The 14452-nt window shown below is 53.7% G+C and overlaps 3 protein-coding genes across 3 annotated transcripts; 1 reads left to right on the top strand and 2 right to left on the bottom strand.

The window, feature by feature from the left end:
• Positions 1-3820: 3820 nt before the first annotated feature.
• J4E79_011128 (uncharacterized protein) lies at positions 3821-4984 on the bottom strand (the record flags this gene model as incomplete). Its single annotated transcript, XM_049359959.1, has 1 exon — positions 3821-4984. One exon carries the CDS (start codon positions 4982-4984, stop codon positions 3821-3823), a length of 1164 nt encoding a protein of 387 aa, XP_049205600.1.
• A 4698-nt stretch (positions 4985-9682) lies between these two features.
• Positions 9683-10323, bottom strand: J4E79_011127 (uncharacterized protein; the record flags this gene model as incomplete). The annotated part of the gene is made up of 2 exons (XM_049359958.1): positions 9683-9688; positions 9772-10323. The coding sequence occupies 2 exons, from the start codon at positions 10321-10323 to the stop codon at positions 9683-9685; spliced, it is 558 nt and encodes a 185-aa protein (XP_049205599.1).
• Positions 10324-12088: 1765 nt separating this feature from the next.
• Positions 12089-12860, top strand: J4E79_011126 (uncharacterized protein; the record flags this gene model as incomplete). The annotated part of the gene is made up of 2 exons (XM_049359957.1): positions 12089-12660; positions 12752-12860. 2 exons carry the CDS (start codon positions 12089-12091, stop codon positions 12858-12860), a joined length of 681 nt encoding a protein of 226 aa, XP_049205598.1.
• Between the last annotated feature and the right edge of the window lie 1592 nt (positions 12861-14452).

The raw sequence follows: 14452 nt of genomic DNA, 5'->3' as shown, positions 1-14452 counted from the left end.
GGTGGTGGTTTCATCTTCATCGAGGGCGAAACGAACTCCCCTGCGACTACGTTCGACGGAGCGAGGTCTACGAAGGGCTGGCGGTGGGGAGCGTGGGGATCTTGAGCGACGTAATTCCGGTGGCGCATGACGGTTTCCATTTTCTGGAAATCTGGCAGAGGCTTCATAGCGGAGCAGCGAAGGGCGGCGGGGTGCCCATGGCATTGAGCTCGCGTTGTATGGAACGGCGCCTTGAGAGCCCGAAGGTGTGGGCTGCTGCGCGTAAGAGATTTCCTCAGGTTCGGGCTGGTCAGTCGGCACGTCAGCCTGCTCGGGGGTCTGCGGTAACCTCTCTGCCTCTTCTGTCTCGGCTCGACTATTGTACTTATTCACCAGACCTTGGGTGATCGGAGGGGTATTCAGTGTCTCAGTCGGCTTGGTGGTGTGCAGTGAAGCCTCTGCCCAGGCTCGTGGATTATTGTATCGGTCTACCATGTCTTGAGTGACCGGAAGCAAACCTGGTACCTCCGTCGGTCGCAGCCATGTCGCAACGCCCAAGCCATTGTAGAAGTACGTATTGCCGTTCTCATCTGATGCTCGGTACCAGCCTCTGGGCAGGATGTAGGGTGCCCGCGATCGAGCTTCGGGCCATGAGGGGTGAATGAATCCGGCAGCTCGAAGACTTTGGGCAGTGGGGATGCACGTATCGCCCTTGTTCAGAGATGTTGTGTAGGTGGTGGGGATGATTGGCCGAAATGAAGATTGTAGAGACGCACGAGTGCTGAGATCTCTTGAATATAACGGGGAGCTTATGTTAGCTTCTGAAGACGAGGAGCCGATGTGTGCGTGGGAAGATACGGGCGGTGATGAGGGACTGTCTTCGATCTTGACTTGGCCAAAGGTCAGCATTGGGGAAGAGAAAGTGGGTTAATATTGACGCACTTTCTAGTTGCTCAGATTTCACCATGATATGTCTCTCAAGCTTCTCATGTTCTGCGCACTTGACCGCTCGTTTGCCGGATTGGGGCGACATATCGTTGACTGGACGTGATTGTTGCGGACGCGGTCGCTCCATGTCAATGACCTTGGAAAGGAACTAGTCGTGTCGTTGACTAGTGTATTTTATGATGACAGTGAACGGTTGGAAGCGCGAGAGGAAGCGAGTGTCGGGTGGCTCGCATGTACTTTTCACTTTGATCAAGTTCGCGTTCGAACTGTTTGTGTACCTGCATCATGCCCTAACATCCTTGGCGCTAGCGCCGCAACGACCCGCATCCGACGAAGCTCCACCCGCGACATTATAGCAAAGAGGCGGCCGTCTACCAATGAATACAGACGCTGATATTCCACCGATTGGCGTTATACGTGGCTTCTTCTCGTTGCGTTTAAAGCAAGTGTGAGGTCAAATGTGGTAACAGGGTAAAGTACGATGATACATGGCAATATGCTGAGTCGGCACACGAATTAGATGTTTTCTATACCATAAGGAAGTGATACAGAGAATATCAATGTCGCAGGAAAACTCATTTTGAGGCGCATGTATCGAAACCTGTCATTGACACGACCAGTACCGTGAACGTGTTCCGTTCCTGGGGACACCAAGAAGGCCGTGGAGACTGGCTCGAAACATGGAATCCGCGACAGTCGACCGATAGGAAATGACAGAGAGAATCAACATAACGCTGGACGGATGCAGAAACTAGACAGGGTAACGGACGTGGGTGGAATTTCCCTGTCACACATGGGCATCTTGCGGGCCACGTATGCGCAATAGGTTGATGGATTTCTGTCCCGGAAACTGAGGGAACGACGTTGTGTGTGCTACGAGAATTACCGGGAGTGGTTAGTGGAACGAGGATGCATATGTGAGGTGAAGGAGATGTGGCGGCTTCGAGTTTCGCGGGGTCGGCAAAATCGCCCACCTGCTGACCAGCCAATGAGAGCGGGCCGTGCCCGATGACGCGCGAGCCACCCCACCGCGCGTCAACCTCATCGCGACACAGCATCTCCAATCACGAGCGATAGGCGTCGCTGCCAGCCTAGACTCGCCATATTCAACCAGAATAAAATTACGATCGCGACCTGAAGTCATCGCGACCTAAAGCCATCGCTGGCAGCCACAATCTGCCGAAGTCTATCCTGGCCATCCGCAACGTTGTTGTGCGACTCAACCGGCGGCGATGACCAATCGCCCGACAACGGAAGGACGGCAACTTTTGACATGCGCCGCGACGGCAGCAGACTTTTCCAATGGATCCGAGAGAAAACATGACCAGCACCTGCACCAATGCCATATCCTTGGAAAAGATGGCGGTGAGGACAACCGGAAGGCATTGGAAAACGATGATGGAAGTAAGAGCCAACTTCCGGGACCTTAGCATAGACATGGTCGCGCGCATGACGGATATCACAAGCTTTCACTATTCTTCAGTCGATACTGACGACTCCCTTGATCACATGCTTGCATTCCATTCCACATGCGAACCGCCATGGATCGCAGACCAGGCGATGATCTGGTCATGGCTACGGTCATGAGTGCAAGCCACCCGGCTTCGACAGAAGCGTCACTAGGGGTAATCGCATTCTGCATCGCATGCTACGACGAAGTATTGGGACGAAAGTATACATGAGCACCACCTGCTTAATTTGATGGCGCTACCACGTGCTTTCCATGTGCTCCCCAACGATGTCGAGGATCCCTGTCCAATCTGTCGACCTCGGCGGCACCTCATCCCAGACCCAACTTATCCCCACCTTGTGGCTTGACGCACACTCACGCATGGACACACACGCTCTCGCAGGCGCCGCGATCGAATTCCACTATACTGCGCCACGAAAACCACGGGTGCGAAAGGCACGGCGCCGACAGAAGTACGGCCATGAGTTAGCGGGTGTGCAGACGTCTCCAGGCACCAATGCCGATCACTCGACATATCCAGCAACAGACCACGGCCGAGGAAGTGCCCATCGCGTGGAGCGCATCGCCGGTCGCCCAATCTTATTCACGATGGGTCGTTCCCGGATGCGGTAGCCAATAGCCACGTCCTTGTGTCCATTGAATCAGTCACAGATATGTGCGCCTCGTTGCGCTTAGGATGCGCGAGAGCCACGCTGATAGACTGCCGAGAGCTGTTTGAGTAGCGAGCTTATTCCGGTGCGTATTTCCAGTCCATGAAGATACCCCCAAACACCGACGCTAACTCTGGCTCTCAGCAGATATGCTATACAGCGGACGAAGCGATGCGGATATATCAGAAGCAACGACATTGCTCCGACCCAGCCATCCGCGCTCAATATCGATCGATGTCACCAGGGAAACACACGTGCACAGCGTTGATGGTGCTCAAAGGATACTTTCCGTTTGGCGAAGCCAGCAGCGTCTTACGCTACGGTAATCTTCTGCACGGCATGGGTGGGCATGGTGATGAGGGCAGCCGGATTATCGTAGGTGCGCTGAGACGTGTCTCAGTCGACTGTAAGCAGGAACTCCGTTCAGCATAGTAAGGGCCCGAGACCGGGGAGGTTGAAGGGGTCACTTTGACAAGATCAAAACGTATCAATTAGTCATATAGCTGTTGCTACGCGTAGTCTGACCCAGAGCAGATCAGACTGCCTGTCCTCGTGGTAAGTTGGGTGGAGATGCGACGCCGAGGAGAAACACCAAAGGCAGAGTCTTGCTAGGTACATGAGGTTACATCATTACACCAAATATGGAATCATGTTCATTCCGTGACGGTAAGTCCGCTACGTATGCGAGTCACGCGAACTCATACCCCTAAATCTGCCTTTATCAAATTCATAGCCACCACAATTGTAATGTCGTGCCATCATCTCACAGCTCTCATACCCCCTCGAGGACCACACGCGTAATCTCGACAAACTCTGCTTCCCTCCGTGCAGTTTCTTCGCGATCGGCTTTCCACGCCGTAGATGTGCGTTCCAGCTCGGCCGTCGCATCCGCCACAGTCTTTTGAGCGGCTTCACCACCCACCTGACCTTCATCATCTGGTATACCAAAGGCGACACGCGCAACTCTCTTGCGAGCGTTCAGATTCGATGTGTTCGTTGTTTCCTCGAGATATACGCCTGCAGCAACATTGGCTTCCCGAGACTCCCTTGCCTTCGCGCGACTGTCCTCCAGTTCCTGCTTCCACCGCTTCACGATCGCGACCCGATCTTCAGGCTGTACGCTTTGGGCATTGCTTGTGTCCATCGTGGCAAGGCGCGTTTGGTTGAATTGTTGCGGGTCGATACGCTGCTCGTCGAGATGCTGACGTTGGAGATGCTGCCTTCCGGTCTCGTTCACCGGGACAATGCCGTCGTCTAAGCACGTGTCGTCCTCGCCCCAGCTTGGGGAACCAGACTGGGTGATGGGTGGTTGATCGGGGCTTTTCTGCGTCGGGGGGTCGTGTTCTACGAGCGTTACGTCTCCGTCTTCGTCCTGTTCTGCGTTGCTTTCCTGCTCCTCCCAGTCGCCAGTCGCAGGCCCGTACACTTCTCTCTGATCACCGTGAACAGCCGTCTTTCTGTGCGAGACTGTAACGCTTCTCTCGGTTGCTTGCGCTTGTTCTAGTACGTGCTTGATGTGTTTTGGTTTGACGTCGCGAGCGTTGCCCTTAGCAGTTGCGATGAGGCCAACGGCTGTTTTCCAGTTGAGCTTGGTCTTGTCGTGCAGCGCTCGCAGTTGAATTAGAAAGGTCGGTTTGTCGATCCAGACCGATGCGAAGGCGATGTCAAGTTCAAGCCAGCCGAACGCTTCCCAGCGTCCCTTCTCCAGGCTATTGAAGGCTCCTCGTGCGTTCGTGTGGTCGTCCAGCGCTCGTAGCCTCCACCCCTCGATGATGCTATGTGCGGTCGCGTCGAGCAGTGCGAGCAAGGCGCGACGGTCTTCGGGGTACTTGTGCAGTAGCTTGGAGTATGTGATCAGCGTGGCTTCCGAGTCTGCGTGCAAGGTAGAAATCTGGCGTTGTAGTGCTCGGGCATCCTTCGCTAACGAGGTACCCATGTTATAGGCGAGAAGGTGGGCCGTGAATGCCCATTGTTGGCGGATTGGACGATGTGGGGTGAAAAGTGAGAGAAGGGCCGCGTGCTTGGATGAGTGGGAAGGAGCTCACGGCCACGACGACATTCCTGGATGGCAGTGACGGCAACCTGAGCTAGGCTGCTTTGGGTCAGCGTCGACCTCCCACAGTGCATCTTCTTAGGTGCCTGCCGAATCGAACGAGATAATGAGAAGATCTCGACAAACGATTTAATACGCTTACTACACTCGGCTTCGGTGAGATGCAAGAACCTCTTCGAATAGATGCTGCTATCATCTGAAGGCAGCAACGCTCAGCCCGTGCGCGGATGCGACATCGCCACCACCCGAACTGTCAACCAGTGTTTCGATTCATATCGTATGAGATTCGGCACTGTGACAAGACTCAAGGAGAGTGACTTCCAGAGATTCTCGATGCATGAATCCATTGCCGCCTGCGATTGCGACCATCCATGCCTCGCAGGGTAGGAATAATGAGTATCCGGTTACAGACGGCTAGCCAGTTCTTCGTCTATGAATCGTCTCGGAATGGGTGATACCGCTATCTTCTGGAAGCTCGATTCCACTATATCAATAATCCATCCAGCTTTGCTAGCACATCAGTTGAAGGAGCTGGTCACGCCACCCTTCGAAAATTGACGTTACCTAGGTAGACATGGCTCTGATCCACATCGCAGTCTACAAATAACTTGCTTGGTAAAGTTCATACATGTCTTCAAAGCATGCTAGGTATCAAGAGTTGATACAATGTAAGCAACAAATACGAGATAGAGTTTAGCTACCCCAAGTATCGATACATCATTCCAACGTACGGTCCAGAGCAGGAAGTGGTTTTCGCGCGAGAGCAATCGAAGATGATTCGATGTCAAGTTACGACCTCATCATCATCCAGGTCAGACGGAAGGGTAATTGATACAATGCTAGCAAGGCAGAAGGTAATACAACCTGTGCAAGCGGGGGCATGGGAGCCGGATACATGAAGATGTCGACGTTGTCAAGAAAGTGATTGCGGCTATTCAGCCTCCATGAGTAGGGAAAGAGTGTTGATCATGACAGAAGGAGAAAGCCACATGGAGCTGCTGGCGGCTCATACCAATCCCTTCGCTGAGCCCCTGCACCACGATATTCGAGGCCTGGCTGAACCCATGGTCGGAAGCTTCTCCTGCCGCCCAAGATTACTCTGACCCGACTGGTATTTCCATTCCTCCGGCCACATTCGTTTCGGTGCATCCGTAAAGTCTTCTATGTCGTGAAAAGGGGCCGCTTGTGTGGTGGGGAGGAAGTATCGCAGGGAGCCTACAGACGTCGTCGCTCAAGGCGGGAGGCCTTTCGATGGGGACGGCGCAGATTCCGTCCAGCCATGACCTTCCAGCTCATACCGCCTCTCCTTCGTACAGCAAACTCAAGCGCTGCGCCGCCGATCGGTTCTCGTTGTTGCGCGTTCTCGGTCATAGCAGATTTCCCCCTTGACGGTTTTCTTGTTCGCGGCGACGTGGAAGAGAGGTAGGCAATTGTGCGACGCGGGGCAAGACGTCAAGCATGCGCGTTGTGCTTGCTGCGGGCTGATCGTCGGAAAAGTGGCTCGGCTGTGGCCATCACATCGGTCGTGGAGGTCGTCTAAGTGGGGATGTCAGCAGCTGCCATTCCACTTTTGGGAGGAGAAGATGTCGTACCAGCGCCATTGCTCTCGAAGACCAGACGTAGAGACAGCGCCTTTACGTGGATGAGTGAAATCGCCTGCGCATGATTCAGCCACCCCGGCTCCTTTGGAGGAGCTGGACAGCGGTTCGCTTGGGTCGCGCTCGAGCTCGAATAGTCATGGCGCGACGAGACTGATGGAGAGGAACCGCGATGACGCGATTTTTCCTTCAGTTTGATTCGTGAGATGGGGAAAGATGTGTGGACGGCGGACACGCAACACCAGGAGCACGTCAACCTGGGGGAAAAGTGAACAACCTGGGGTCTACATCGATGTTAACACACCCAATTTGCATGTACTCATGTCAATGTAGTCTGCAGACGTGTTCAATTTTTCCCTTGTATGAGGTGGGAGCGCTGTGGCGAGATGTCGATGCGGGGTCGCGTTGGACCACCTGGGCAGATTCGCGCTCGCGTACGTCCTCACGTGCGCGAGAGCTTGACCGTAAAAGGGCTAGCTCCACATCGGCGACATCATCGACTGACCCAGACCTTGACATCTTCATCCCCATCATCCCCATCATCCCATGCGTCAATCGTGTACTCTCGATCTCAATCTGCAATATTACGTTCCCTGTTCGCATATCTCTGGTGGTTGTAACTACGAAGAATTAATACTCTCCTCTTCTCCGAGGTCCTATAACCACTACTACTGCGTCTATTCCAGCCTGTTCTGACCCCAGTACTTGAGTATGCGGTCTATCATTTTCCCACGGGGTGGAACCGAGGTTGATGGTACCGTCACGGCTCACTCATCACCTTCACCTGCTACACAACGATGAGCGTTACGCGGCATTCTCCATCCTCACTCACCTCACTCACATCTCATCTGAACGATGGGATCATAGAGCTACATCCTTCTATTCTCCTGAGCTCTCATTGCAATCAGCATCGAACATATTCTTCTCTCTCTCTTCACGACACATCATTCCCCAAACACCCCGGACCTGCACACACGAGCCTTCTGCAAGTGCATCGCGAGAATATGGCGACAGCTCCCGACCCCAGTGTCTCTTACCGCAAGCTCCAGGACCATTTTGCGACGCTGGAAACCAATTGTCGAGCAGAAGAAACGGCACTGCAGGCCGCGACCCTGCGCGATCGCGCCTTCTTACACGAGTTTGACGAACGCGCGCTACGTATCAGGCAAGAACTGCGGGCCGTTCAGCGAGATGCAGAAGAATTCATTTTCCACATGGACTGCAAGCAATCGGTGGGGGAACATAAACAGCGCTTGCCTATCCGACGCAGAGTGGAGTCTATCGTCGTAAGGACTTGGCCCATACAATTCTTTCTATGCGCTGACCCAGTGAGTAGAAGAAGACAGCAGAAGGGGCCAACAAGTACGCGCGGATGCTTGGCGCATTTGACACCGCGGATGTAGGACGACGCGCTGGGGAGTTGGATGGAAAAGCGGTGAGGGCGTCGGCGCATAGCGGCAGTGCTGAGGCACGTAGCGGAGCTGCCGTGAACAGGGGTTTGGATGCAAAAGTGGATAGACGTGCAAGAGAAGGCAAGAAGGACGAAGAATGGGAGTTGGTCGCATCTTGAGGGCACAACTACCACCCGTACACGGCGAGACAATTCCAGGGTACAAAACCATATCAGCTAATGCTAAAAGTATTTCGCTTTCTCATATTCCTGGAATGATAACAGATTAGGCAGCCTTGACTATGGAGCTGACATCGCGATCCCTTCTACATTGTGTGCACGCCAACCTAGGAAAAAACTAAACAGCCTGGAGCCTACGTTAGCGTTGGGTCACCGCCTTTGCAAGGTTTTAGCATAATGTAGCCTGTAGACCTGTTCAGCTTTTCCCTTGTATGAGGTGTGTTAGCTTATTCTGTTCCATTGGTATTCAATGGCCACGATGTCGCAGCCTCGCTCTCACCACCAAACATGGAGAACCTTATGAAAACATGTTAGAAGACTTGGTGCCCGAAAAACGACTCTTGTCCATCCAGTGAGGTCTTCATGCTTGCTATAGCGACACCTGGGAGACGTTGCTGGCGATATTAGCATCAGCGCACGTCATGTGTTTGGACGCATAGCAATGGGATCAATATGGACTCACAGCCCTTATGCGGGAGTGTGACCCGCAAGCTCCGCCTGCATCAATTCGGATCCACTTGCATCAACACGGTATACGCGAAGGCTCGTACGTCCAATGCCGAAACCTTGATCTTCTTCTCCTCAGTCTCATGTAATCCCGATACTTCATGTTCCAGAATTGGAAAAGGGAATTGCCGGTGGTGGAGAACTTCGTCAGGCCATCTTTTGGTCATGGAATCGAGATCAAGATCGAGCTGGCGCGTGTAGCAGGGAAACGTTTCATTACCCCCTTCGTAGCAGTAGGTGTATTGTATGTGGCAGTCCAAAAACGCACCATTAGTTCACGAAGCAGACACATGTAGACCACGTTTATGATCTAAATAGCTTTGTGGCTTTGAGCTCGTTGGATCTCTTTTATTCATAGCACATGACTATTTTGTGCGTTGTATTGGCAAGATCTTTGCGTCACCTCCACTGCCAATCATTTGCAAGTGATAAGGCTATGAAGCGATATGGCTCATTATAGTAGCGCGTAGAAAGCGCAACTACTAGCTGAGAGTGTCGTAGAAAGAGGACAGCTTCACTTTCTTAGCACACATGTGACCCAGACCCAATGACATGCCGTATCTCGACTGTATCGAAAGATTGCACCTGGCACTTGACGTCCGCCGCATGCTGGTCTTGGAAATGGAGACATAGGGAGGTAAGAGCACAATAGCATTGTGGGAACAAGTGCCGCGTACCACTCTTTGCCCAAATGCTTGTGAACCGTTCGGCGCATCGTTCTCCGGTATTCTTGACGTAATCGGCCACAGATGTCGGAAGCTCGGCAAGTATCGATGTCGTGTGCGCTGGAAACTCAGACTCTGATTTTGCTCGTTTCATCTAGATGTCATCCATGGAGACGCATCTTTAATTCTACGCGCGGAAAATTTCGGGACGCAGGTGGAGTCGTGCAGAAGGGTACCTTGACTGGGGGCTTCGGACGGCCTGGTCAGTACGGTCCAGTCGCCTCGCTGTGGCCGAGAGAAGACGGCGTCTTGATCATCGGTGTCGCTGCTGCTTGAACCGCGAGAGTGCTTTTGGATGCCAGTAGATTTGCTTGTTTGGTGGGAAGGCGGTGCCGTGGCTGCGACGCCGACGCTCCTGGTGTAGTCGGGGTAGAGCTGTGGCAAGGGGATCTTTTGTTTGTATCTGGTAGGTACGCCTTCCCAAAGATCCTGCATGTAGTCTTCCTCCGGTGTAGAAGCGCCCATGGTCATTCTGCCCTCGCGATGCGCCTTCCCATGTTCGGTGCCGCAATGCTTCGCCAAGATCGCCTCCGGTGTATGGGCAGGACGCGACTCGATAGCATCACGGCCGTAGTGGGCTCTTCTATGTTCCATTTGATCAAGGAGCAAACGTAGGCTCTCGTCAAGATCCAGGACGAAGTCAAAGTCGTATGACCCGGCCCAGTCGGGTGTAGCCGGTCGAGTGATGAGGCAGCGGCCTTGTGTTTCAACTACCCGCGCTGCCATGTATACCGCATCGGGATCGAGGCTGCCGAGGGACATCGTGGGGAAGCTATGGGTGGTTGCGAATTGAAGCATTGGTCGTGTAGAGATTGATGTCGTCTAGGCCGCTGCTCCAGCTCCCGAATGTGAATTATGGAGTGGGGCCGTGGGTGGAGTCAGGTGGCCGCTGCAAACGCTCAATTTTTGATCGAAACTGCGACCTCTGTCCGAGTGAGGCACGATAGCTTCAGTACGCGCAGGTGGCTCTTCCCATGTTCAAGGGCGCAACACAAACATCATGGCACCACTTGCGACATTGACAGCAGTCAACGCTACCGCCGGATTGGCGTTCTATTGTGGCGTCAATCGGTGTTTGCAAGCACATCCAGGATATCTCATGGTAATTCGGTCGGAGGTGGCATTCGGATGTGTACTGCAACCACTGTTTACACCGTGGTTTTTTTCGGTACAGACTTTGCCAGAACCGGACTAGCGTGAACGATGCCCCTCGTCTCGTCCCCCAGGCCCTACCCTCATCTTCATCTCTCCCTCATGCTCGGTCTCCGCGGCCCGCGGCGCTCTTCATTCGAATTGCGCTGGTTTTCATCTGGGTGTCCGTCTCGCTCACCCCTGTCCGCGCCGTATTCCTGTCCCTGCCATGCCAAGTTCAACGGCCGCGCAACCGGCGTCCGCATAACGGCTTCTAGATCCTACCTTCCACGCTGATACGTCTGCGACGCTCCATTTCCAGAAGGAGGGACACGTTCAAACGTGGGGCAGAAGACTGAGCGGGAGTTGCAAACGTCGCCCAACTGGTAAGGCGCCCTACGCATTAACCGTAGCGCTCCGCCTCGTTCCCAGGTTAGTTGGGAGAATTCCTCCAAGGGGTGCAACCCTGGTGTCGCGCTCAACACGCACATCGGTTCGGAGTGGTTGTACGGTCAACGTCTGTCACCACCGGACCCATCGTACCACCATGTCGACGGCAATTCATTCTCCAGCACGAGCTGCATCTTATCACCCAAAATCTCCCGCACGCGCGATCCCTACCAGGGGCTGAGCGACTCTCCAGCATCAAACATGGGGAGGTGGCTGCTTACAGCCGCCAGCCACGCTATGCAAGCCATTTACGCCCCATCCGCAAGCAACATCTACAGTACATGTCTCAGCCGCCCGATCGAGACAGGCTTGCGAGGTGCGTACGTCTTCCATCCTCAGCCTCGCTGTCCACGACCTTAGAGCAGCACTGCCTACGTATGTATCAACAACAGCTTCCTTTAGTCAATATGTATAACGGTGAAATGCCCCGTGGGTTCATTGCCCGCACAAAACATCACAGATATCTACATCTGCTTCCCGTGTTGCTCATACCATGAGATATACACTTGCGCTTCTCAGCGCCTTCCTACTGCCCTTCCACTGCATCGCTTCACCCACACCCACGTCAATACCGTCCCCAGCCACTGCCGCTAGAGATGTTATAAGCTCTCTTCCATCAGCAACCGCTCCGCCTTCTCGTCGTGATGACGACTTCGCACCAAGCATTGCGCCGTTCTCGTTGGACCTTCCCACAATATCGATCGCAGAACCTTCCATACCATCTCTCTCGCTTGATCTTCCACCCGAGACTTGCACGCCTGGCTTCAGCTCGTATGCGACTCCTGGGCTTGATGGCTACGTCCCTGCGGAGGCATGCAATGCGTTGTGGGTATACTTTCCCAACTTCGCCGCAGCGGTAGCCTTCTCCGTCCTGTTTGGCATGCTCACAATCGCACATCTGGTTCAAGCAATTGTGTACCGCAATGGATTCTGCTGGGTAATCATCATGGCCGCTCTTTGGGAAACTGGCGCCTATGCATTTCGCGCTCTTGGTTCCAAGAACCAACAATCCTCCGGCGTTGCAACGGTCGCTCAGATCTTGGTTTTGGTAGCGCCTATCTGGGTGAACGCTTTCGCCTACATGGTCTTCGCCCGCATCGTTCACTTCTACTCGCCCACTCGCAAGGTCTGGTTCTTCTCCCCCTCCATCCTCGCACTCATCTTCGTCACCCTCGACATCGTCTCGTTTGTCATCCAGCTCGTTGGCGGGGGAATGGCAGGTCCAGGTGCAAGTCTGGAAGCACAAAAGAAGGGCTTGAACATATACATGGGTGGTATCGGTATGCAGGAAGGCTTCATTGTTCTGTTTCTGGGGTTGGTCGTCAAGTTTCACCGCGACCAGCTCCAGGCGGAGAGGGTGGGACGCTTGCCCGCGGACAAGACTGGTGGCTGGACATGGTTGCTGTACGCGCTGTACGCATGCTTGTTGGCTATCACCATTCGCATCATCTACCGTCTCGCCGAGTTCTCCGCCGGTCTTGGCGCAAGCAACCCTCTGCCGAGCAACGAGCCTCTCCTGTACGTCTTGGAGTCAGCTCCAATGTGTTTGGCCATCTTCGTGTGGAACATAGTCCATCCTGGTCGCTTTATCCATGGCCCGGACGCCAAGATGCCGCGCTCGTGGCTGTCACGCCATCTTTGCTGCTGTTGTGGCAAACGTCGTTGCGACGACTGCAATGGTAAGCTTGGCCACGCTGGACCTCATCATCAACGCCTAGGAGACGACTCGGATCTGGAAGACAACCAGGAAATGCATCCCGTGCCGAAGAGTGCCGGAGGTCATCATGCCGTAAGCCCGACAAATCCTTTCCTGGATGAAACATCTCGCGACTCTTCCTCGAATTCCGACTCCAGAGAAGGGTACCGGCTTCGCCCTTCGTCGACTGCCGCAAATTCCCGCGATGTAAGCCCAGAGCCAACATCATATACTGCATACCGTTCTCGCGGGGTTCTGGGCTAAGCGGAACTAGTTCAATCCCCTTAGCTCGCTCCATTGGCAGCGGGTTCATTCGAGGACAGACAGTATACATTGAACATGAATGAAGAGAAGTTATTGAGTAGACCAGTGGTGGCTGTAGAGCCGTACAATCATATACAGGTATGTATCATGGACTTGGGTAAACAAAAAGCAATGTTAGACCTATCACAAAATGATCTGCCCGTGAGCCATGCCCGCCGTTTCGACTGGGTTTCTTCCGGGGAAAGAATATACCCAGTGCATCCTGACATCCTGATCCTTGGTCCACTTCTGGGCGATCCCCAGGTTCAATGAGGGGGCGGGTTCATGCATCTTACCCCGTGCTTCACGCAATGATTGAATGTAACCTCCCCACCAACACCAAACTTGACGTCTTCGTTGATACACTTCAAAGGAGGAGAGATAGGCGGCTTCACGAGCAGCGGGGGAATTCCGAGTTCCAGGCCTCTCTGGTGGTAATCGTGAGTGCTCATCTTGACGTTGCAAAGCGAAATATCAACCTCGAGAGTCATGGCAATGAAAGACTGCTTACCGGCTAGCTTGCTATGCATGATGGACACTTCCTGCTTCATTGCCCCCCTTAGCTCAAAACAGTCCTTCTGGTTGGGCTTTGGGCCGATCACGACGGTGAGGTCCAAGTAGTCCAGGTGCCTATGGCGAAGGTATTCGAGGTCTGCGCGACGACGACGAATCTTCATGGACTGCACCTGGTCTGGCGCTTCTGTTGACTATCCACCTTCCGAGGAAAACGGATCCACTACGTCACCTCTCCATGCGATGTCGGAGATACGCTTGGTCGGTGCGGGCGGAAGTCGTGGCGGCAGCGGCACTCCGTAGAAGCCGTTGATGAGCTTCGCGAAGGAGTTATTGTTGGCTTCAACTCCAGGGCTAATTATGGTTTGTGGGTGTGAAATAAGAGTTATGAGTTGATGGGGTAGGAAGTGGAGTGTAGGAGTCTTGGTTGTCTCGAGCCTAGTGAAGTATATTGCCTACCTGCGCGCGTACGGAGCCTTCTCCCACCTTGAGCGTTGAGTAGGAAAAGCATCCAATACCATGCTACTACCTGCAATGCTAAATTGCTTATCGCCAGTGTAGACTAGGATGCTCAGATGTGTGGCAAGCCTCTTGTGTGATTCGCCACGTGGCTTGACGCCTGCGTCAACGCAAGACAAGGACTTGCATAAGCCCTGTTCCAACATCTGTCCGATGTTAGGCTCACATTAGTATAATATTGGCGTGACGGCCAAACGAGGGTCACGCGAAGTGGAGACTCAGTGCGGGAAATATCAGTAGCATTCTCGTCTGCCGCTCAGCCGGTGCTGTCACGTCATC

This window comes from Alternaria viburni (genome assembly GCF_023758015.1).
Source record: "Alternaria viburni strain BMP 2772 chromosome Unknown scaffold_37, whole genome shotgun sequence".
Classification (NCBI taxonomy): Eukaryota; Fungi; Ascomycota; class Dothideomycetes; order Pleosporales; family Pleosporaceae; genus Alternaria; species Alternaria viburni.
The sequence above is the reverse complement of the archived record's forward strand: the minus strand, read 5'-3'. Positions and strand labels throughout refer to the sequence as shown.